The sequence below is a fragment of the Triturus cristatus genome, chromosome 1_2 (assembly GCF_964204655.1).
Source record: "Triturus cristatus chromosome 1_2, aTriCri1.1, whole genome shotgun sequence".
Classification (NCBI taxonomy): domain Eukaryota; kingdom Metazoa; phylum Chordata; class Amphibia; order Caudata; family Salamandridae; genus Triturus; species Triturus cristatus.
In genome coordinates, this window is record NC_140580.1 from 790,895,271 (window position 1) to 790,918,085 (window position 22,815).

The 22,815-nt window shown below is 50.5% G+C and overlaps 1 protein-coding gene across 2 annotated transcripts in view; it reads left to right on the top strand.

Annotated features, from left to right (window-relative positions):
* Nucleotides 1-22,815, top strand: part of DFFB (DNA fragmentation factor subunit beta) — a 134,548-nt gene that overhangs the window by 18,976 nt on the left and 92,757 nt on the right. For both annotated transcript variants that reach the window (XM_085608863.1, XM_085608864.1), the window contains exon 2: nucleotides 10,944-11,070. In XM_085608863.1, the coding sequence (XP_085464989.1) occupies nucleotides 10,944-11,070 (127 nt within the window). The remainder of the gene's footprint in view (nucleotides 1-10,943; nucleotides 11,071-22,815) is intronic.

Here is a 22,815-nt window from a genome sequence, read left to right on the forward strand (position 1 = left end):
GGGGGCAGGGTAGAAGGTGCCGAGACCCTCAAAGATGAAAACGACACCTAGTAGAGAGGAGGGGTGTACTGCGCTGCAGCCTGGTGTAAGACTGGGGACTGTGCACCGGTGGCAATGAGGCATGGAGGCAGTATCTGGGGGCCTCGCCGGTGCAGCGACGACCCAGACAGTCTGTCCCTGGACAGGGGCGTAACACAGGCCCCCGCGGGACATGAGGCACCTTTACCGCAATCTGCCTAGACAACTGTTGAAAAACCGGGACCATCCGGGCAAATCTGGGACGCCTGGTCACCCTAGTGTCACACTACTCCTGTTTATGTTGTACCAAATGTGATTTTGCACCTCATTGAATGGGCATGACATAGGCCCCGCATCTCCTGCGGGGAGGGGAAGCACCCAAGCTCCAGAGGGCCCCCCCAGCACAGCACCCAGAGCTCCTGATTGAGTTGGAGGGGGCCCCTTCACTTACTTTGCAGGGGGACCCCCTCAAGGTTCGTTACGCCACTGTCCCTGGGGGAAGAATGGACGGCTAATGACCCCATCTGGCGCGGTGCCACCGATGTGAGTGCAGCACACAGAAATGGATACGTGCACACTGGGAGCCCTGTGAGCAGCAGAGATTGTGGGGAGCGCCATGCCGGGCCCCGGGAGGGACTGGTCCTGAGTCCTGCAAGGGCATGGAGACTTCTGGGACCGCTGAGACACAGGCAGATATAGCACCACCATGGTAAAGTACGGAGGGGGCTGATCTAATGAAATCTCCCCTGCAGTATGGCGAATGAACTTGCTGACAGGTGTCGGTGCCCTGACTGGATGTAATACGTGCTTCTTGTTAGTTTAAAAGGAAAGAGATCTATACCTGTCCTGTGCAGCACGCTAGCAGGATTAGAAGGACATCGTCAAGGGCCCAGAGACTGTCCAAGGGGGCTGGATCTTGGTGTGCCCAGTTTAAACTTTGAGTTCGCCATGCCAGGGTCAGTGGAACACAATACTTTCTCACAAATTAGACTTGTGACATATACCCTGAGTGACAGAACGGATTCTGACTAGGCGCCTAGGACCTTTTTGTGGTGCCTGGTCCTATTTTTAAGGGACCGGCTGGAGACGTTTGCTACCCTAAAAGGGGGAACTGGGACAAACTGGCTCAAATAGCAACATAATGAGGCGTGAAACTTGAAAATACTGGTGGCCAAAGATGCCTGGTGAGGAAAGCAACGTGAAGGCAGCCCGCTCAAATGTTGAAGTAATGAACAAATGTATACTTCCCTGCATGTCATAGATAATGTGTTACCCCAGCAGAGCTGGTGAAGCTCCTGGACGCCCCGTATGGAGACGGTTTAATGCTAATAAGCAATGCTCGTTTTTGCTCCACAGTGGGAGACCAATCATCTGGCGGTCTGCTGAGCACCTTTTCTAGTCTTGCAGTCTGCAGGGGACAAGGTTCCTTGGCCTGTGAATGCACTCAGAGTCCATTGAAAGATCCACACTCGGAGAGATCTAGTTGAGGGTGGTTTTGGCCGATGGCTGTATATTCTGCCTAAGGGTGGGGGTTTGGAGGGGGTGTTTGGGGGAATGTTGCATCAACTCATGTTGACGTGTCTTGTTGAGGGGTTCCTCATGTCAGGAGGAAACTTAATATACTATGATGGACGTTGATACCCAGTGGGAGGGCCCTGAAGACTACTGCAAATAGTTATGCATACCACAGGGAGTAAATATAAGTTCCTTATGTGGAACGTACGGGGGGGCTACACAGACCAGAAAAATGTTAGAGTGCATGCCTGCTTAAAAAGATGTGGTGTTTCAATTGCGTTTTTGCAAGAAACACACTTCTGTGAGATTGCTTTGCTAGCCTTTGGAAAAAATGGAGCGTGCAGGTATATGCCACCTCTTATTCTGGATGCATGAGGAACCCTTATACGATGGCACCCAGGACCCCGTTTAGGAAGCTGCAGCTGTGTGTGTGTGAGGAGAGGTGTCCTACTACAGGGGGACCTTAGACACTCATGAAATCTGGCTCGTAAATGTTTATGCACCCAATGCAGATAGTGCGTAATATTTTGGGGAGGTGATAACTGCAATACAGGGGTAGATGCCAACTGAGATTATACTGACCAGTGGCTTCAACTGCGTCCTAGGCGGTGATATACAGATTCCCCTCCACTCCTCCCGACAGGGCACAAAGCGGAACATGACCAAAGACCTTAACCAGATGATGGCGGGGTTGGAATTGGTGGATTTTTGGCAAGTCCAGCTCCCTTGGACACACACACACATTCTTGCACCAGCAGCTGACACGTACAGCAGATTAGATTATTTACTGGTATAGGCGGACATGATGCTGAGAGTCACTGATACAGCATATTTGGCTAGGTATCTGTCCAGTCATTCGCTTCTGCTACTGACCTTCTCTTTGGTCAGGCCCCCTATCCTGAGTGCCGCTGTGGTGGATGAAAGCAGAGGCCTTAATGGACCCAGTTTACAAGGGGGGTGATTGCTGACTCCCTGATGGACTAGAATGGGATGCGATGAAGGTAGTGCTCACAGGGGTGTGTGTGGTTGCTACCACAGGTATCCAACAAACGTTAGAGAGGGACCTGACGACACAGGCAGATAAACTGGCAACCTTAGAATCAGCCCTTACAGGGGGAAGGAATGGCGGACTTAGAGAGCCCACTGACGAAACAGGAGATGCTCCTGTCTATAGACTCCCTTGAGGCAGCTAGGGCCCTGGGGAGGGGGACGGTCTACCTGCAGAACAATCAAAGGTATTTAAAAAGACTCTGGCTACTACCGGCCTATCTGGAGGCCCTCGAGCGGGGAGTGGGGGGGGTGGGGGGGGCTACTTCCTTACTCCACGCGGGAGGCCCTTGTCGTACTTGTGGCAAAACTGGGGAAGGACCAGCTGGGCATGGTGACCTATTGCCCCTATCCATGTTAGATGTGGATCAAAAAATGCTCAGCCATGTACTGGCTGCTTCAATATCTCTTGAAACTGATCTGCCCAAACCAGTCGGGGTTCATTTCAAGCAGTAACGCACTCTGTAATTTGCAGCGATTGACTCATGTTCTTCACACTCCCTGCTTGGAACAAGATCAATAAGCCTTAGCCTTCCTGGACATAGAGCAGGCATTTGATTCTGTGTGTGGGATTATGTATGGAAAGTATTAGTGAGAGTAGGGCTGGGGCCCAAATTCATTGCTTGGATAAAAGCTGCTATACACACAACCGTCAGCACGAGTGAAGATTGGGAAATATGTGTTTGAGTGCCTATTGCAGAGGAGTATGCGGCAAGGATGCCCACTGCCTCCCCTGTTGTTTGCCCTGGCAATGGAGCCTGCGGTGTGTAGAATGTGCCAGGTTCTTAAAAGTTGGGGGATTCAGGTGGGCTGGACAGTCCATTCTGAATTTCATGAGGGAGTTCGGGGAGCTCTTGGGGCTACACATAAAGAAGTCAAAGTCTGCCATGTTCCCACTGGGCCAGCTGCAAGGAGTGGCCGCAGTATTGTTCGCGAAGGTGAGACTGCCCTGGAGAACGATACCTTGGAATGTATATAGCGCATGGGGTGCAATGCGGCCATGCGCTTTACCTGGGAAGGGCCATTAACAACTTCTGCCCCTCTTTCAAGTTCTGTAATATATTGAAGGTTTCTCTGATGGGGAAACTAGCGCGGATTAAAATGGTGGTGCTGCCTCGCAGCCGCTTCGTGCTACAAGGCACCATTGTATGAAATCTCCCCAGGAATCTTTCGAGAATCTTTCGAGAACTAGATCAGCTCCTAGTTGAGCTACTGTGGGCTTGAAAAATATGCAGGATGAGACTCTCCACACTCAAGTTAGAATGGGACAAAGGGAGGATGGAAATCCCAGATCTTGAATTTGATTATTTTGCGGCTCAGCTGCAACATATAGTAAATTGGTTAGATGATTGGAACAACAGGAATGTCCTACTGGCAGGTACATATGGAGATGCTGAACTGGGGCCCCTCCTGCTACGAGGCAAGAGAGTGCTGGGGACTCTGCCAAATGTGATCCAACAATTATTCGGCCTTTGAAAGAAAGCAGTAAATGGTGTGATCCCTTTGCTCCAGAGCTAGAGGTTCGGATGGTCCAACTGCTTCCGCAAATTGCTCAGACTGGTGGTCTGATGGTGGGTGCACTACACTAAATAATTTATGTCCAGACGGCCGCTTTATCACCATGCAGGACACCTTCAAGACCTTTTGCCTGGGGCGGGGACAGTTCCTTCAGTATACAAAGATTGCCGCCACAACCAGAGAATATGTCCCACGTTCCCTAGTGCCCCTGAACTCACGCAGATGCTGGTCTTCTTGTTGCCCATGGCACAAGGCCAAGGCCTATCACAAACTTATATTGAGCCCTACGGACTTGTAGGCCTGCAACGCCCTTGAAGAGTGAGGAAGCTTGGCAACAGTTTAGCAATGAGCCTATTAAAACAAAGGAGTGGGCCAGGGTACACAGGGGAGTACGTACGGTGTCAATCAATGCGCCATTCAAGTTCATTCAATTTAATATCGTCGATCTTGCTTATCTTTCTCCTAAGCAGCTATATACTAAATATCCCACTAGAGACCTGGAATGCATGCGCTGTAGAAGTGTGCCAGCAGATTTTTCCATGTGATGTGGAGCTGCCCCTATGTTACACAACTCCATCGGCTACCGGCTGGAAGACCCTCCTTGGGATAAAGCAATGTCTCCTAGGCCTGATACCCAAAAGGAAAAATATTAAACTAAGCAGGAAATTCAAACTGCTCAGTTAAACACTGGATAGTTGAGTCTGAAGGCACCCTCTCCCCCCCCCCACCAGCAGACTGGCAGCGAGATATGATTGAATGGGAAGGGGCGGTAGAGGTACATATGAGAAGAGTGCCGTGCTATGAGAAACTGTCCGGCGACCTTCTTTCGTTGGTAGCTATGATACAAGATCTGACTCAGCCACATAACACTGCCTCTCTAAGTGGTACTGCTGCTGAGGACCAGGGGAGCTTCCAGACATCCACATCCACACACACTAGGGCAAGGAGCCAGACATGGAAGGGATGGAGGGACTGGGATATCCACGATGACTATGGACATTCACAGCAGGACACCTAATTGAGGTCAAGAGTCTTCCTGACTGGCATACTGAGTACATGATGGAGCGATGGGGGAGTTTATCTGTTTCTTTATACAATCCAATGCAATTGTGCTAGATATTATCTCCTGCTGAGATAGTACTTCTGGTCTGGTGCATGGTAAAGCTATATCTGTTAAGTAAGGTATGTACCCACTGGACTGAAACCTAATTCGTAATAATACCTGTGAGTGGACTGGGATTGTATATCACTTAAATGCTAATAAATACATTACTAAACAAGCATTTGCAATGCAATAGGTCTAGCATTTACGAGAGTTTTGTAAATGCGACACCTACTGCATTGCAACTGCCTGTTTGTAAAAACGCCCATGCGGAATTTTAACTTTAATGTCTACCGCACCCCTTTCTTTAGACGAGCCATGTCTAAAGAAAGGGGCGTGGCCACCTTTAAAGTGCAAGAGCGAAATATTAATTTCCCCTTTTATTAAAGGTAGGCATCCCACGTGGGCATATTTATTTGCAGGAATTTGAATTTGATTGTGAATTCTAAATACCCAAAGCCCACTGGGGCTGAGTCTTTTAGAAACATGCCGGTAATATCATGGAGGCTATAAAATTGTAAATATTGTTCATAATCAGGAATTTTGTAATGTCGAATTTTATATAAAAAACTGTAATGCAATGAAATATACAATGCATTGTATAGAAAAAGAAATTCGGCACATAACTTTGAAAATGCATGGTAAATTATAAAAGCTACAGGTCTGTTTTCACTTTTCATGGTTGTGTAGTTTCACGTGACACGCAAAGAGCACATTAAAAAATGGCCGCTGTCTAAACCTTATTGTCGGTGAGCAAGGAGCACAGTGCTCCGAAACACGTTTGACTGAGGCCGAATAAAGTTATTTGGTGCACCTCACACGGCGTCGTCATTCCTGTTTTGTAAGGAGTATTTCATGGATTTTATGGACCTATCCCTTGGAGGTCCAACGAGATCATGCGACTCATGTTCTGGAGGCGGCGAGCCCAAGCTGAGGGAGGAACTACAGAATCATTTGCATCGCCAGCCCCCCTCCTTTTCAAGAGACTAAAGTAGTTGGAAATCAAGTGGCAGCAGCGCTGAAGTGTGGAGCTTCATCCGAAGAGTCGGAGGACTCGCGGGGGACGCTTCGGCATTCAGGTAAGACTGCGCCTTTCCATGAAAACGGGGGAGTGAGTAAAGCATCTTTGTCAGCGGCATTGAAGCACAAGACAAGGTAGCGGTTGTGGTGCAATAAGGTATAACCCTGGTATATACATTAACAATGTCGGCCTCGGAGCTTAGAGAGAGGGAAAAAGCAACAGTCCTGATTTTTGACAATGAGTGCACAAGCAAAGCGAGTGCATCCGGACATGATAACTCAAGCAGTAAAGCAACAGATTTGGGGGCACGCCTGAAGCGCCTGGAAAAATGGCAAAGTGTTGAATTATCTAAATGGTGGGAGTCTCAAACTTTACAGCGCTATCTGGAGGTACAACAAGAGAGCAGCTATTGTTGCAGGAAAGCATGGGGTGCCTGCAGTAGGAGAAACTCATTAAAGAAAATAGTGCTTACAAACTGAATAAGACATACTGTGTAACAACAGAAGTAAAAGGGCCATTCCTCATGGGAGGTCACAGATGAAGACAAGGCGGTACTAAGGAGTGACTGACAAGCATATTAACTGAACCGAAGCCTGCGTTTACGAAGGGTAATGACAGGCCAATGCAAAATATGGGCGGAGAGTGGGTGGGGCTTCAAGTTAATACTCTAATACAGCATGCCTCGCAGAGCAGCGCATGCGCTGCCCAGGCTCGACCTAAAACAAATAATTTTTGCCATAATAATCTTATCTCTACTGCAGCAAGAAAAAGTTGCCTTTTTGTTTATTTACTTAAACAAATAGCATGTGTCTGCTTGTCTTAACCAATTAGGCTAGTGCTATATTGTAAGCAGTGTTTTGGCGTGTTTACTTGAAAACACTCATCCGGGTGCTGTAATCAAAGTCACTTGCACTCATACGTCCAGAAATATTTTCCTTCATTTACCAAATTCTAGAAATTACCACATTTCGGAGCCTTTTAAAAAAATACTTGTGCACCCTCTATAGTGTCGTGGGTGTTGCGTTATTTAAGTGCTACAAGCAAGTGCTGTGGCCAGCATATTAGCTGTTGCCCCACACAAAGCAGCAAAGAAACTGTGCTGTAATAAAACTCAACAATGGAACACATAATAACAGGAATGTCTATTATTCAAAGGATTGCTCTATGGGGACTTGTCTTTTGACATTTTGTTCACAGTTGACCTATTTAATCCAGTTAATTGTGGGCTACAATCCCAAGGAGTGTTTTGATAGCACAAAATGTCAATGTCGTAAAATACGCATGTATATCCATGTGTCTACCGACACCTGTCCATATGCAGATATATATCTGCCTCTACATGTTACTGCATGTGCCTGAGAGTATACGCATGCATGCATGCATCTAGGCATTGACTGAATGCATGCCTTTAGGTATTGACTGAATGCATGCCTCTAGGTATTGACTGAATGCAGGTGGGTCCGTGTGTTTTGTTTTTACATTGAAGCACAGCTCAAAACAACATGCTGCCAGTACAACAAAGAGCACTTACACCTAAGCAATGCCTGACCTATTGACCTTGCCAGTGCTTGGTAGATTCTTGCCAGGTTGCTGTGCTTGCATACTACTATTGACCCTGTTATCGAGTAAATAGGTGTCATGTAAATGTTATTTGGTGCAACATGCTGTTGATCTGTTGAAGATATTTTTTACATCTGCTCCAGTTTCAGGAATGAAGCAGCTAAACTCCACTGTATTGTGGAGGGAGATGCTGTTTTAACTTTCAGCTAGGCCATACTGTAAAATCCCGGCGGTAGATCAGTGAACCAGCAGCGCTTCTGCATATGCTATTAGGAAAATGAGGACTCCAGAGTAGGCCTCTGTTCCCACTTACTCTGTGGTGGACCCTGTCAGGAATAGAACAGCACTTAAGAATGGCTCTGAATTTTATTCTTAGCTTCTACATATTGTTCTGGTCTCATGAACTGCCCAAGCTCCTCGTTTTTCTTGTTCTTCCTTAGCGATACATTTCCTGTTGCATTGAAGTTGCTCATGCTCTACCTGTTTTATGAGCAAGGGAAGCTCTCGGTGTTGCTGCCCATCCTGTACCTGTTCATTGTGAGCCAGGGAAGCGTGGAGTGCTCCTGACTGAGCGGTTCCTGTCCATTGTTCAAGAATTAAGCGTTCTCTGCTGTTGCTGATGCCAACGCCCCACACATTGCTGGGCACACTAAATGTAATGTTTGTACGGCAGGAGTGGGTGAACTGCTTTTAATAAATATTTGCGTGAAACCATGCAAGTGCTTCGTACCTTTGGTGCTGCGATATATATATATATTTATTATATTGTGCTGTCCCCAGCGGGAGAGGATTTGGCTCAGCGGTCAGAGCTACCGATGCAGGAACAGGGGACCAGTCTTCGAGCCTTGGCATCGGCTTAACATCCAATCACTTAATCTAGCTACTAATGTGATTTTTTTTTTTTTTCTTTCAAACAGCGTTGTCAAGTGGGGGTGGGGGAAGAGAAATTAAAAGAAAAAGATAAACAGACCTCAGTGAGGGGTGACTGGGTGGAGCTGTAACTAAGCAGCAAGAGAGCAGCTATTGTTGCAGGAAAGCATGGGGTGCCTGCAGTAGGAGAAACTCATTAAAGAAAATAGTGCTTACAAACTGAATAAGACATACTGTGTAACAACAGAAGTAAAAGGGCCATTCCTCATGGGAGGTCACAGATGAAGACAAGGCGGTACTAAGGAGTGACTGACAAGCATATTAACTGAACCGAAGCCTGCGTTTACGAAGGGTAATGACAGGCCAATGCAAAATATGGGCGGAGAGTGGGTGGGGCTTCAAGTTAATACTCTAATACAGCATGCCTCGCAGAGCAGCGCATGCGCTGCCCAGGCTCGACCTAAAACAAATAATTTTTGCCATAATAATCTTATCTCTACTGCAGCAAGAAAAAGTTGCCTTTTTGTTTATTTACTTAAACAAATAGCATGTGTCTGCTTGTCTTAACCAATTAGGCTAGTGCTATATTGTAAGCAGTGTTTTGGCGTGTTTACTTGAAAACACTCATCCGGGTGCTGTAATCAAAGTCACTTGCACTCATACGTCCAGAAATATTTTCCTTCATTTACCAAATTCTAGAAATTACCACATTTCGGAGCCTTTTAAAAAAAATACTTGTGCACCCTCTATAGTGTCGTGGGTGTTGCGTTATTTAAGTGCTACAAGCAAGTGCTGTGGCCAGCATATTAGCTGTTGCCCCACACAAAGCAGCAAAGAAACTGTGCTGTAATAAAACTCAACAATGGAACACATAATAACAGGAATGTCTATTATTCAAAGGATTGCTCTATGGGGACTTGTCTTTTGACATTTTGTTCACAGTTGACCTATTTAATCCAGTTAATTGTGGGCTACAATCCCAAGGAGTGTTTTGATAGCACAAAATGTCAATGTCGTAAAATACGCATGTATATCCATGTGTCTACCGACACCTGTCCATATGCAGATATATATCTGCCTCTACATGTTACTGCATGTGCCTGAGAGTATACGCATGCATGCATGCATCTAGGCATTGACTGAATGCATGCCTTTAGGTATTGACTGAATGCATGCCTCTAGGTATTGACTGAATGCAGGTGGGTCCGTGTGTTTTGTTTTTACATTGAAGCACAGCTCAAAACAACATGCTGCCAGTACAACAAAGAGCACTTACACCTAAGCAATGCCTGACCTATTGACCTTGCCAGTGCTTGGTAGATTCTTGCCAGGTTGCTGTGCTTGCATACTACTATTGACCCTGTTATCGAGTAAATAGGTGTCATGTAAATGTTATTTGGTGCAACATGCTGTTGATCTGTTGAAGATATTTTTTACATCTGCTCCAGTTTCAGGAATGAAGCAGCTAAACTCCACTGTACTGTGGAGGGAGATGCTGTTTTAACTTTCAGCTAGGCCATACTGTAAAATCCCGGCGGTAGATCAGTGAACCAGCAGCGCTTCTGCATATGCTATTAGGAAAATGAGGACTCCAGAGTAGGCCTCTGTTCCCACTTACTCTGTGGTGGACCCTGTCAGGAATAGAACAGCACTTAAGAATGGCTCTGAATTTTATTCTTAGCTTCTACATATTGTTCTGGTCTCATGAACTGCCCAAGCTCCTCGTTTTTCTTGTTCTTCCTTAGCGATACATTTCCTGTTGCATTGAAGTTGCTCATGCGATACCTGTTTTATGAGCAAGGGAAGCTCTCGGTGTTGCTGCCCATCCTGTACCTGTTCATTGTGAGCCAGGGAAGCGTGGAGTGCTCCTGACTGAGCGGTTCCTGTCCATTGTTCAAGAATTAAGCGTTCTCTGCTGTTGCTGATGCCAACGCCCCACACATTGCTGGGCACACTAAATGTAATGTTTGTACGGCAGGAGTGGGTGCATGCACCGCTGAATACTATGTTTGTTCTGTTATCTTACTTTGGCTTTAGACCAGTGCCCTTTAACTTCTAAGATGATATGCCAAGCCATTAAACATTTAAAAAGGTCACGTCACTTTTGTTTCACTCAAAAGGAACTTCAGCATAAACCGTTTTTGAAGATCACTTGTATCCTAATTACAATCATATAATAGTGGTAACTCATTTACAGTTCTCTCTGCTTTATGTTTCTTGTATAGAGAAACAGAACAACAGTTTGATGATGACTAAACTATACATTTTGTGTGTGTGTTTTTTGTTGTCCAGCTGCCTTCCCCTGGCTGTCGGATCTGCTTATACGAGGATGGAACGGAGCTGACTGAAAGTTACTTTGCAAGTATCACCGATAATACAGAGGTGGTCCTGCTCACAGCAGGGCAGGCTTGGCAGGGCTGTAAGTGGTAAAGTTGACAAAAATAAATAAATAATGTACTTGATAATCGCCCTTAAGATAAAGTGAATATATTGTGTGCAAACTTTATTGGCGACAGTTCGCAGGTTTCCAATAAGTGTTATTCTAACAAAGATTTGTGATAAATATCAAGATTGCTTTTTGCCTTGAGAGTTGTAAGCGGCAGATGATACTGAACGCACAATTCATTGGCCTGTGAGAGGAAGGATGGCATCATTCACTTGTGTTTGCTGAACTCCATTAGGCTTCCCTTCACCCGGCGGTGTTGTGAAGGGCCACCCTACACTAGTAATATGCATTTAGACTAAACATAGCAGTCCTACTTAAAGATACATTTAGGTGCCGATTACGATCCTGTAAAAACCGGGTACGAACCGTCGGACGGAGCATATTCTCCGTCCGACGCGTACCCGGTCGTAACAATATACAAACATGGAAGTACGATTCGCACGGAAATACCATTTCCGTACGAATCGTACAAAACCCCGACCGACGAAAATAAACATACAAATGTGATCCGGGAAAGCGCCGACGTGACGTCGGGACGCACGCAGCCTGCCATTCACGAACCAGGAAGTACGATTCGCACCGACGTCATCCCGCACGGACAATATTTTCCGGCAGCCAAAAACTGCCGGGAAATCAGGACGACGCGAACAAGGAGTACCTGCACGCGACGGACAGACATGGACCCGAACCTACGTGTCATCCCGGCCCTCATAGCAGTCGACCTCCTCTACAGGTTACGACTCAGACGCAGACGCCGCAGAAGGTCAGAACAACAAAGGGAGGGGGGAAAGGGGGGAAAGGGGGGTGGTGCAGGAGCAGGGGCAGGCCACAAAACCCCCACCAAAGTCACACAGCACACATGCCCTGGACATACCTGATCCCCAGGCCCTGGTCACTACGAGGGGGTGGGGGCGTGTCCAGCAAAGCCAGCATCCGCCACAACGGAAGTGCTTGACGACGCGAACCGGCAACACAACAATACAGGTACGTCCCGTACCCACGCCTTAAGAGCGTGGGTACGAGTCGTACCACGCCCACACCTACATCACCCCAACAATGGCGGGACGGCTGTACCCACGTGGCAAAGGCCTGGGTACGGCCCGCACAAGCATTCCATAGCGTGGGTACGGATATGTACGACCCGTACCTCACCCGCGTATGCATGGAGCGTACCCCCACCCCAACCGTGTATGTACGACCCATACCCTCACCCGCGTACGTATGGAGCGTACCCCCCACCCCAACAGTGTAAGTACGACCCGTACCCTCACCCGCGTACGTATGGAGCATACCCCCCACCCCAACACTGCAAGTACGACCCGTACCCTCACCCGCGTATGCATGGAGCATACCCCCACCCCAACCGTGTATGTACGGACCGTACCCCCACCCCAACCGTGTATGTACGACACTTACCCTCACCTGCGTATGCATGGAGTGTACCACCACCCCAACTGTGTATGTACGACACGTACCCTCACCCGCGTACGTATGGAGCGTACCCCCCACCCCAACAGTGTAAGTACGACCCGTACCCTCACCCACGTACGTATGGAGCGTACCCCCCACCCCAACAGTGTACGTACGACCCGTACCCCCACCTCGTATGCATGGAGCGAACCCACACCCGTGTATGTTCTAAGCGTACATATCCTGAAATAGGAGGGTTGGGTGCGGAGTCCTCCCAGCAGTGCCCAGACACAGGAGGGGTGGGTGCAGAGTCCTCCCAGCAGTGCCCAGACACAAGAGGGGTGTGTGCAGAGTCCTCCCAGCAGTGCCCAGACACAAGAGGGGTGTGTGCAGAGTCCTCCCAGCAGTGCCCAGTCACAAGAGGGGTGTGTGCAGAGTCCTCCCAGCAGTGCCCAGTCACAAGAGGGGTATGTGCAGAGTCCTCCCAGCAGTGTCCAGACACAGGAGGGGTGGGTGCAGAGTCCTCCCAGCAGTGCCCAGTCATAAGAGGGGTGTGTGCAGAGTCCTCCCAGCAGTGCCCAGTCAAAAGAGGGGTGTGTGCAGTGTCCTCCCAGCAGTGCCCAGTCACAAGAGGGGTGTGTGCAGAGTCCTCCCAGCAGTGCCCAGACACAGGAGGGGTGTGTGCAGAGTTCTCCCAGCAGTGCCCAGACATAGGAGGGGTGTGTGCAGAGTCCTCCCAGCAGTGCCCAGACACAGGAGGGGTGTGTGCAGAGTCCTCCCAGCAGTGCCCAGTCACAAGAGGGGTGTGTGCAGAGTCCTCCCAGCAGTGCCCAGACACAGGAGGGGTGGGTGCCTAACACTCACAGCAGTGCCCAGACACAGGAGGGGTGGGTGCAGAGTCCTCACAGCAGTGCCCAGTCACAAGAGGGGTGTGTGCAGAGGCCTCCCAGCAGTGCCCAGACATAGGAGGGGTGTGTGCAGAGTCCTCCCAGCAGTGCCCAGACATAGGAGGGGTGTGTGCAGAGTCCTCCCAGCAGTGCCCAGACACAGGAGGGGTGTGTGCAGAGTCCTCCCAGCAGTGCCCAGTCACAAGAGGGGTGGGTGCAGAGTCCTCCCAGCAGTGCCCAGACACAGGAGGGGTGGGTGCCTAACACTCACAGCAGTGCCCAGACACAGGAGGGGTGGGTGCAGAGTCCTCCCAGCAGTGCCCAGTCATAAGAGGGGTGTGTGCAGAGTCCTCCCAGCAGTGCCCAGTCACAAGAGGGTTGTGTGCAGAGTCCTCCCAGCAGTGCCCAGACACAAGAGGGGTGTGTGCAGAGTCCTCCCAGCAGTGCCCAGTCACAAGAGGGGTGTGTGCAGAGTCCTCCCAGCAGTGCCCAGTCACAAGAGGGGTGTGTGCAGAGTCCTCACAGCAGTGCCCAGACACAGGAGGGGTGGGTGCAGAGTCCTCTCAGCAGTGCCCAGTCATAAGAGGGGTGTGTGCAGAGTCCTCCCAGCAGTGCCCAGTCACAAGAGGGGTGCGTGCAGAGTCCTCCCAGCAGTGCCCAGTCACAAGAGGGGTGGGTGCAGAGTCCTCCCAGCAGTGCCCAGACACAGGAGGTGTGTGTGCAGAGTCCTCCCAGCAGTGCCCAGACATAGGAGGGGTGTGTGCAGAGTTCTCCCAGCAGTGCCCAGACACAGGAGGGGTGTGTGCAGAGTCCTCCCAGCAGTGCCCAGACACAGGAGGGGTGTGTGCAGAGTCCTCCCAGCAGTGCCCAGACATAGGAGGGGTGTGTGCAGAGTCCTCCCAGCAGTGCCCAGACACAGGAGGGGTGTGTGCATAGTCCTCCCAGCAGTGCCCAGTCACAAGAGGGGTGGGTGCAGAGTCCTCCCAGCAGTGCCCAGACACAGGAGGGGTGGGTGCCTAACACTCACAGCAGTGCCCAGACACAGGAGGGGTGGGTGCAGAGTCCTCCCAGCAGTGCCCAGTCATAAGAGGGGTGGTTGCAGAGTCCTCCCAGCAGTGCCCAGACACAGGAGGGGTGGGTGCCTAACACTCACAGCAGTGCCCCTGCAAAGAAAAGGGTGGAGTACCCACAGATCCAATGCCCACAAATGTCAGTCAGGTGCACAAAGATCCTGCAGTACATGTACCACATGTGTGCGAGGCGGGGAGTATACACATGCATAGCGCCAAAAAGAAAACATGTACACATGAAGTCATGGCAACAGTCTACATACACAAGTACAGTGACCATCAAGGACGCCACGAATGATGCAGGTGGAGACATCGCTCAGCATGCATTGCCCAAGTCTAACGAGTCCATCACACACCCAGCCAATGTAGACACAGCTCAGCACCACATATTGGAACGACCCTGCAGGGAAGATGTCAGGTTACACAGAGGAAGGAACACACCTTGGGACGATGTCACCATGCAGTAACTGCTTACATGAACAAAGTTATGTAGCCAACAGCTTGTGATGGCACACAGATACCATCTGGATCCACCCTATGACCAGCACAAGACGACAATTCCCACACACCCAACACATAATCACCACCCAAAATAATGGGGCAGGTCGACCAACAGCAATACCAGACAGACAGTAGTGTACTAAGGAAAAATAAATTTCTTTATTCAGCATCCAAAAATCTGTTTGTCCCTTGAAAGTTCAAAATGTACAATGCCCATAGGGCAATCCAAAGTTCAAATCCAGGTGGGGGACACAGTGGGACGCGTGTCCTCTAGCTTGCCTGCACAGTCAGACTCCTTCGTCTTCCAGAGCGGGGAGGGCATCATGTGGGGGGAAGGACCAGGCACCGCAGGGACATGAGGGCGAAGGGTAGGCGTCGTGGGTGCAGGGATGGAGGACTCCACCACAGAGGGTGGGGCAGGGCCAAAGGCGGAGGCCAGGATGGCGCTGCACACCTTAGCAAGGTCCTCCAGCGACTCCCCTGCACCCGAAGGTACCACAGGCCCCAAGGAGGGAGGGGGCGGAGGGATGGGTCGCAGCGCCACTGGGGAAGGGTGTGGACAGGGGGGGGGACTCAACCACCCTGACTGGGGACTCCCTTGACCGCTTGCGGGGTGGTGTCACTGTGGGGCTCAGGGACAGAGCGGCCATGAAGGAGTCTTTGCCGGATATGTGGCCAGGAGAGCTGAGGGGAGGGGATTTGGAGGGAGTGGATTTGTTGGAATGCGGACTCCCACTCTGGCTGTGTGGCTTACGTTTGCCCCCGACCCAGTGGGTGTGCCTACTTCACCCTGTGTGTGCGTGCCAGGAGGTGTGCGTTTGACCTTCCCTGCTGGTGTGGTGCCTGTGTCTGTTGTGGTGGGTGCATGCTGACGTCTGGGTGTATGTGGGACAGGCATGGGAGTGGGAAGTGTGGATGGGTCAGGGGTAGGGGGTTGGACGTAGCGCTGCAGGAGACCCACTGCTGCAGTCAGTGTCGAGTCAATGGACCTCAGCAAGTTGCGTTGGTCAGCCTGCGATGAGAAAATGCCCTCCAAGTATGCCTCCATGTTGGTCAGCACTTGGCTGTGGCCATGGAGGACATTAAGCATCGCAGCCTGACCAACCTGCAACGGCCGCTGGATGTCCACAGACTCGGCATTGGCGGCAGCAGTGGAGACAGGGGCAGGGGGTGCAGTGCCTGGCAGGAAGGAGACATGTGGTGACTGGGCACGCTGGGAAGGGACACGAGCAAGTGGGAGGCGGCTGATGGCAATGGAGGGGGCGGGGAGAGATGTTGTGCCGCTGTCAGCTGCTGGTGCAGCCTCCGCCCACTCGGAGAGATCATCCTCGGACCCGTCAGCTTCATATTCGGTCGTGCCAGTGGACAGGTCCTCGGCCTCACTCTCCTCCGCCTCAGTTCCACTCGATGTGCCAGGCACGATGTCACCGCTGGCACTGGTGCTCGGTCCCTCCGCTCTGTCTGTGCTCATGTCTCCCTCCGTGTCCCCCGACGATGCTGTGTGCAAGGTGAAGAGACAGCAATTAATCATACACCTGTATACATATGTCACATGAGTCCAATCTACATAGGTTACAGTGCATAGCCTGAAAAGAAAGATCAGTAACATCTACAAAACAAGGTACAGATGTAGGGCATGCAACACACAGTTGGTTGACCCACCATGCCACTGAAAAACTATGGAGAGCATGACACAATAGCAAATGACATGAAATGGAGTTTGACAGAGGAGCCAGGCCCTGGGGACAATCCAGCACTGCATCTGCACCACACAGCATTGCCGAAAATAGGGATGAGCAGGGACCATATCCATGAACTTCAGGCACATGCTGCATAGGTAATACTGAAAACATGCCCACCATGACTGGCTCACTGCACCTTGAGTGTATGTGCAGACAAACATCACACACTGGCCAGACCTAGCAAGGAGATATCAGGTTTTGACATGTAGGCTTTGCCCGCACCAACCACCCCCTACATGAGACAATTTGTTGAGACACAGGAAGCACTTACATCTCTTAGTCTGGGTGAAATACACATGGGCTGGATAAATGCAAGATTGGACACAAAATACCCAAGGTGCGCCTGTCCAAATAATCATGTACAAATGGTCATCATCAGATGATTGTAACGACACACAGGCACTGGCCACCGTGAGTATGAACAAGGAAAATCAGGTCAGGCTGTACAGTGGACACTTGTACTACATTTTACGTCAATATACATGGTGCCAGGGGACAATGGCACAGAGCACAACCTATGCTGTAGAGTGTCCACATTTTGTGATGACACACATGACACCTAGGAAAATATGCCCCAGGGGACAGTAGTGGCCACACAACTCCATGGTCCTGAATGGGAATGACTGCAACACACGCCACCATCCCTGCACTATGCGTATCGCACACTCATGCACATCATGTCACAGGCCACAACATAGGACGTGCGTGCTGTAAGGCATGACACTTGAGAGACTAACTCCCATGTCTGGACTCAGCATCAGTGCCAACTGACATGGAACCCACAAGTACTGAACTGGACAGGGCACAGGCAAGGTCCCAAAACCTGTTACACACCACCCCCACACATGATGCTACAGGCATAGTTCAGGTGGAGAAAGTGCCAGCCTAGATAACCTTGTGAAGGAGTGACTACACACAGACCAGGGAACACATTGCAAGGAGGGGAAGGGAGGCAGGAGAGCACCGCTATACTGTGGGTAATAGGATCTGCACAGCATCTTTAAACCCTGGCAGTGTATCCATGCAACTGTGCACTTACAAATGCTGGTGACACACAACAAACACACATGTACCTACCCCCTTCCTGCTGCTGCTTCTCCTGTAAGCGCCTGTCCAAGTCTGGAAATACCACCGCCAGCACACGCTTGTGGATGTGGGTCAGACGGCGGCGCCCGCGGTTCTTATGGGTCTTAGGTGAGTCCGCCAGCAGGACCCGTGCGATCCTTCGCGTCCAGCACCGGATATCCTGCCAGCGTTTCCTCACCTGGGCCAGGCGCCGCTTGCGACCGTCCGTCCTCCTCACGGCACTGACGGCGTTCATCCAGATCTGCTTCTTGGCAGAGGCGCCTACCTGTGAGGATGAACAAGTGACACTACATCAATACACCTGGCACATGTCACAGAGACACATATTAGAACAAATTTGCTGTTTACAACAAGGCATAGTATGCATCCAACGCATTGCACCTTTGTCATAGGGACATGAACCTCTGGGGAAGGGCAAAAGCAGTACCTGCCATTGAAAGTACACAGGTGGAATGAGGGCAACGACACAATCAATGATCCAGGCTCACACTGTGCATCACAAGCTACACCAGGATAATGTGCAGCACCTCTAAGCAGTCACATGCCACAGGCCACTGACGCTACCTCAGCAGAGTACACAGACACACACAGGCACAGGACATTCACCTGCCATTGCCAAATGCAGCGACAAACCTCACTCTGCACCTGTGCCACTAGACGGGGGGGGGCTCACAGGTGTGGGGCTGGCTCTGCACGTCAGACACACAGCACTGCTCCCTGGTCACATCACATGGGCAGGGTATATCCATCCCTCATGCAGCCTGGGTGCCACACTCCACATATGCACCCACCCACATGACAGGGGACTTACACACACACCGATGTCCAGGGTACGAACACATCATGCGGACACTCTCAGCACAGGTACACAGAACTAACACACATCTGTGGGTACAGTCACCTGTCACACTGGGCTGACCACATAATCAAATGAGGACTGTAGAGGCTACATTCCCAGGAGGACAAGACAGGCAGAATGTGGCATGCACCATGCAGTGATTGTCACAGTAAACACAATGCAAGTGAGGACGGCAGACATGCACCACAGCATGCTCTGGCTGGGAGACATCAGGCATTCCCCCCCCTGGGACCCTCCCTACAGTACATAGCATGTGTGTCACACCTGGACACAATGCCAGAAGTCACAGTCACAAACAAGGGACACAGTCTGTGCTAGTAGACTCTGCACTCACCTGATACCCTGCTCGCCCATACAGCAGAGGGTACTGTGGGAGGATCACATCCAGCAATGCCAGGTTCTCCTCCAGGGTGAAAGGCTGTGCCCTCTCCACAGACCTTGACATGGTTCCAGGGAATCAGTAGCAGCAGCTGGGTCGTAGAATCCAAAGATGTGCAGGCAAGTGCTCCCTCATGGGACCTGGCTGCCTTATATCTGCCTTGCTGGCCTGTTTCATGCACAGGAGTACAGAGTGATTGGTCACTCACATTTGCATCCTATGTTTCCTCCAATCCCTTCAAACCTAGCACAGTCAGTGGGTTCTTATTGTGTTTTTTTCTTGAGCATGATGTCAACTCCAGAACCACATTGCAACAAAGTAGATTCATTCAAACTGACTACTGCTGTGCACCTGCTGAAAAAAATTCAAACTTTAAACTTGGTCTCCATGACAACCAGCATGCATGTAGGCCTTTATACTTGTCCCTCATGTGTCCCCTATGTAATTTGGAGTTTCACACACAGGTACGGTGCGTAAAGGGGCCCTAGGGCACCCCAAATGCATAGCAAAGGCCCGTACAGGCGTGTGTACGGTCCGTATCACTATGGGTGTGCTCGTGTATGTGTACCCATAGTGATACGGACCGTACACACGCCTGTACGCTCACTATCACTATGGGTGTGCTCGCGAATGCGTACCCATAGTGATAGTGAGCGTACGGGCGTGTGTACGGTCCGTATCACTATGGGTGTGCTCGCGTATGCGTACCCATAGTGATAGTGAGCGTACAGGCGTGTGTACGGTCCGTATCACTATGGGTGTGCTCGTGTATGCGTACCCATAGTGATACGGACTGTACACGCGTGCGTACGCTCACTATCACTATGGGTACGCATACGGCAGCACTCCCATAGTGATAGGGAACGTACACAGGCCCTCTGAGCAAATGTACGGTGCCTTTCACACATCACAGTGGTGACAGGCAGCACACAGGAAGGAATAGAGCTGACATACTTGTCCATGGATGGACATCAAGGCATTGTCTGGGCAGTACTACATGTGTGGGGCACAGGCGTGAAAGGCTGTGATGTGGCACATTACTCCTGAGTCGAGAGGGCAACAGATGTATGATGAGATGTGTACAGATGTTATGTGTGACGGTGCAATGTGTGCCAGGCATGCCCTTAACTCCTTTGACATGTGTGCATGTCGTACTGCACACTTGGGATGAGCGTCACTGGCATGGCACAGTCAACAACACACGCAAGTGTCCCCTGATGCCCACTACAGGGGTTACCACACCAGACATGTGACTACCCACGGTGCACGATGTGTCTGTCATGTATGTGTGGGGTGTTCCCATTAGCTTGATGTTGGTGCTCCCTCAAAAGCATCAGCTGTTGCAGCAACCAACATGTGTCTGTGTGTAGATGGACATGGCACACTGTTACGCACACCAGGCCACATGTGGTATTGGATGTGAGGTGCGTATGTATGCATGGGACACGGAGTAGCGTAACAAGGACATGTCTGCATCCTCTCAATGAATGTGTGGTGAGTCATTACATGTACACCCTATTGGCAAGGTGTGTGGGCTGTCCTAGTGTAATGTCATGTGACCTGTGGCTCTAGTGTTCCGCTACCAGTCTCTGAAATCGACAGCCTATTCTGCTGATGTGTTGATGTATGTCACTCCTGTGTTGCGTCTGGCTGTTCACTTACACTGGGACACAGCTAATCCCATGCCATGGCATGTGGAGGTTCACAATCTCCGTGTGTAGCTGGGTCTTGGTAGGAGTGTCACCTGGCAGCCATACGTGTCCTGGTATGTGGCACATACCTGACTCCGTATGTAGCATATGTGTATTGTCAGATTAACATGTGCTCAGTACAAAAAAATTGTTGTTGTAGTACACTCACTCTTCCTTGTCACTTCCAAATTACTGCAGAGCGCCGCCTCTTCCCCGACCAATTCCGGACTTGGCTGACATGCGGGAGAATGACTGTATACGCTGCTACCGCTTCCCCCAACCGTTGATTGCGGAGTTGACGGCAAGGCTGGCACCACACCTGCAACCGCTGCACAGGTATCCTACGGCACTGACACCCAAGCTGAAGGTAATGGCAGCCCTACATTTTCTTGCCACGGGTTCCTTTCAATATACCATAGCTCATGTTGGTGGAATGTCCCAGAGCATGTTCAGCCGTGTGCTGCATGATTTCTTAGAGGCCATGTTGCTTCACCTGGATGAGTTCATCCATTTCCCTACTCCTGAACTGTTGACTGGGGTCAAGCGTGTATTTTATGCCCTGGGAGGGATGCCCCATGTCATTGGGTCCATAGATGGGACACATGTGGCTTTGGTACCACCACAGGCACAGGAGGTAGCGTACAGGAATCGCAAGCACTACCACTCCATCAATGCCCTTGTGGTGTGTCTGTCCAACATGGTGATTTCACATGTCTGTGCTCGTTTTCCAGGATCAGCACACGATGCCTACATCATGAGGCGTAGCAGGGTGCCTGAAATGATGACGCAGCTGCGCAACGAACAAGCATGTGTTTTTGGTGGGTACACTCTGGCAGTCCTGTATTTAACGCCATCTCCCTGTCTTACTGCTTCTCCTGACCCACTGTTGTCCATGATGTTTCCATGTAGGGGACGCTGGCTATCCCAACATGCCATGGCTGATCACACCTCTCCGCAACCCCATCACGTCGGCCCAGCTCCGCTACAACACCGCCCATGGCCGGACAAGGCGAGTGATAGAGAGGACATTTGGCCTCCTGAAGAGCCGATTCAGATGCCTCCACAAGACCGGCGGCGCCCTCCCATAAGCCCCGGCGAAGGTCTGCAAAATCTTCATGGTCTGCTGCATGCTGCACAACATGGCAGTTGAGAAAGCTGTGCCACTCATCCTGGATCAAGATGATAAGGACCATCCACCTGTGGAGGACGAAGGGCTTGGCAATGGGGCTAGTGATGTGGAGGATGTGGTTCCGCAAGAGGACATCCGGAGTCGGCTCATACGCGACTTCTTTGCTTAGTGGTGAGTACCAGTGTCTGTGTGTGCACGCATTGGTCCCCGTGTGGCATGTGTTGCGATGTGTGTGTCCATCTGCATGTATGCCACGTGAGTCAGAGGTGTGTGTGGATGTGTCACTGGAGTGATGGTGCCAGTGATGGTTGTATTTCCCCAGTCATAATTGTGATCTAGCATGTTGTCATCCTTACATGTGTCGAGTACATGCACATGCAAGTGGCTGTGCTTTTTGTGGCTGACTTCTTGTGTGTCTCTCATCCCCAGGTACTTGCGCATGCCGTCTGCTGGTTGCATTGTTGTGGCACTGCTATTCCTCATGGACACGTCATCGTGTGCTGACTCAGCGTTACACGCACGGACAAGTTTGGAAGTCTCCTTAGGGTAAGGGATGCATCAGGGGTGTATTGGGTGTGGCTGTTGTTTCCGATCCGATGTGTGCACACTGCCCCTGTCGATGTTTGGTTCCTCTGCAGACATGTCGCATCACCATGGGACACATGACATGTAACTGTGTAGACCTGAATAGATGGTCAGACTTGTTGCCAGTCATCTGTGATGGGATAGTGGATTGTGATGATGGCATCAATGTGTGTAACACTGCCCTCGGACACATACGGTTTGCATTGGCTTGACATGGTGTGGGACTTCCACATCAGAGGATCAATGGTGTATGGCAGCCTCTCCGTGAGCAGCAGGGGGTGTTTAGCTGTTAGCCGACACTTGTGTGCCAGTTCCATGGCTATCACGCATTTGTGCTGCAGAAGGGGGGTTCCAGTGTTGGACCCACATGTTACTCCAC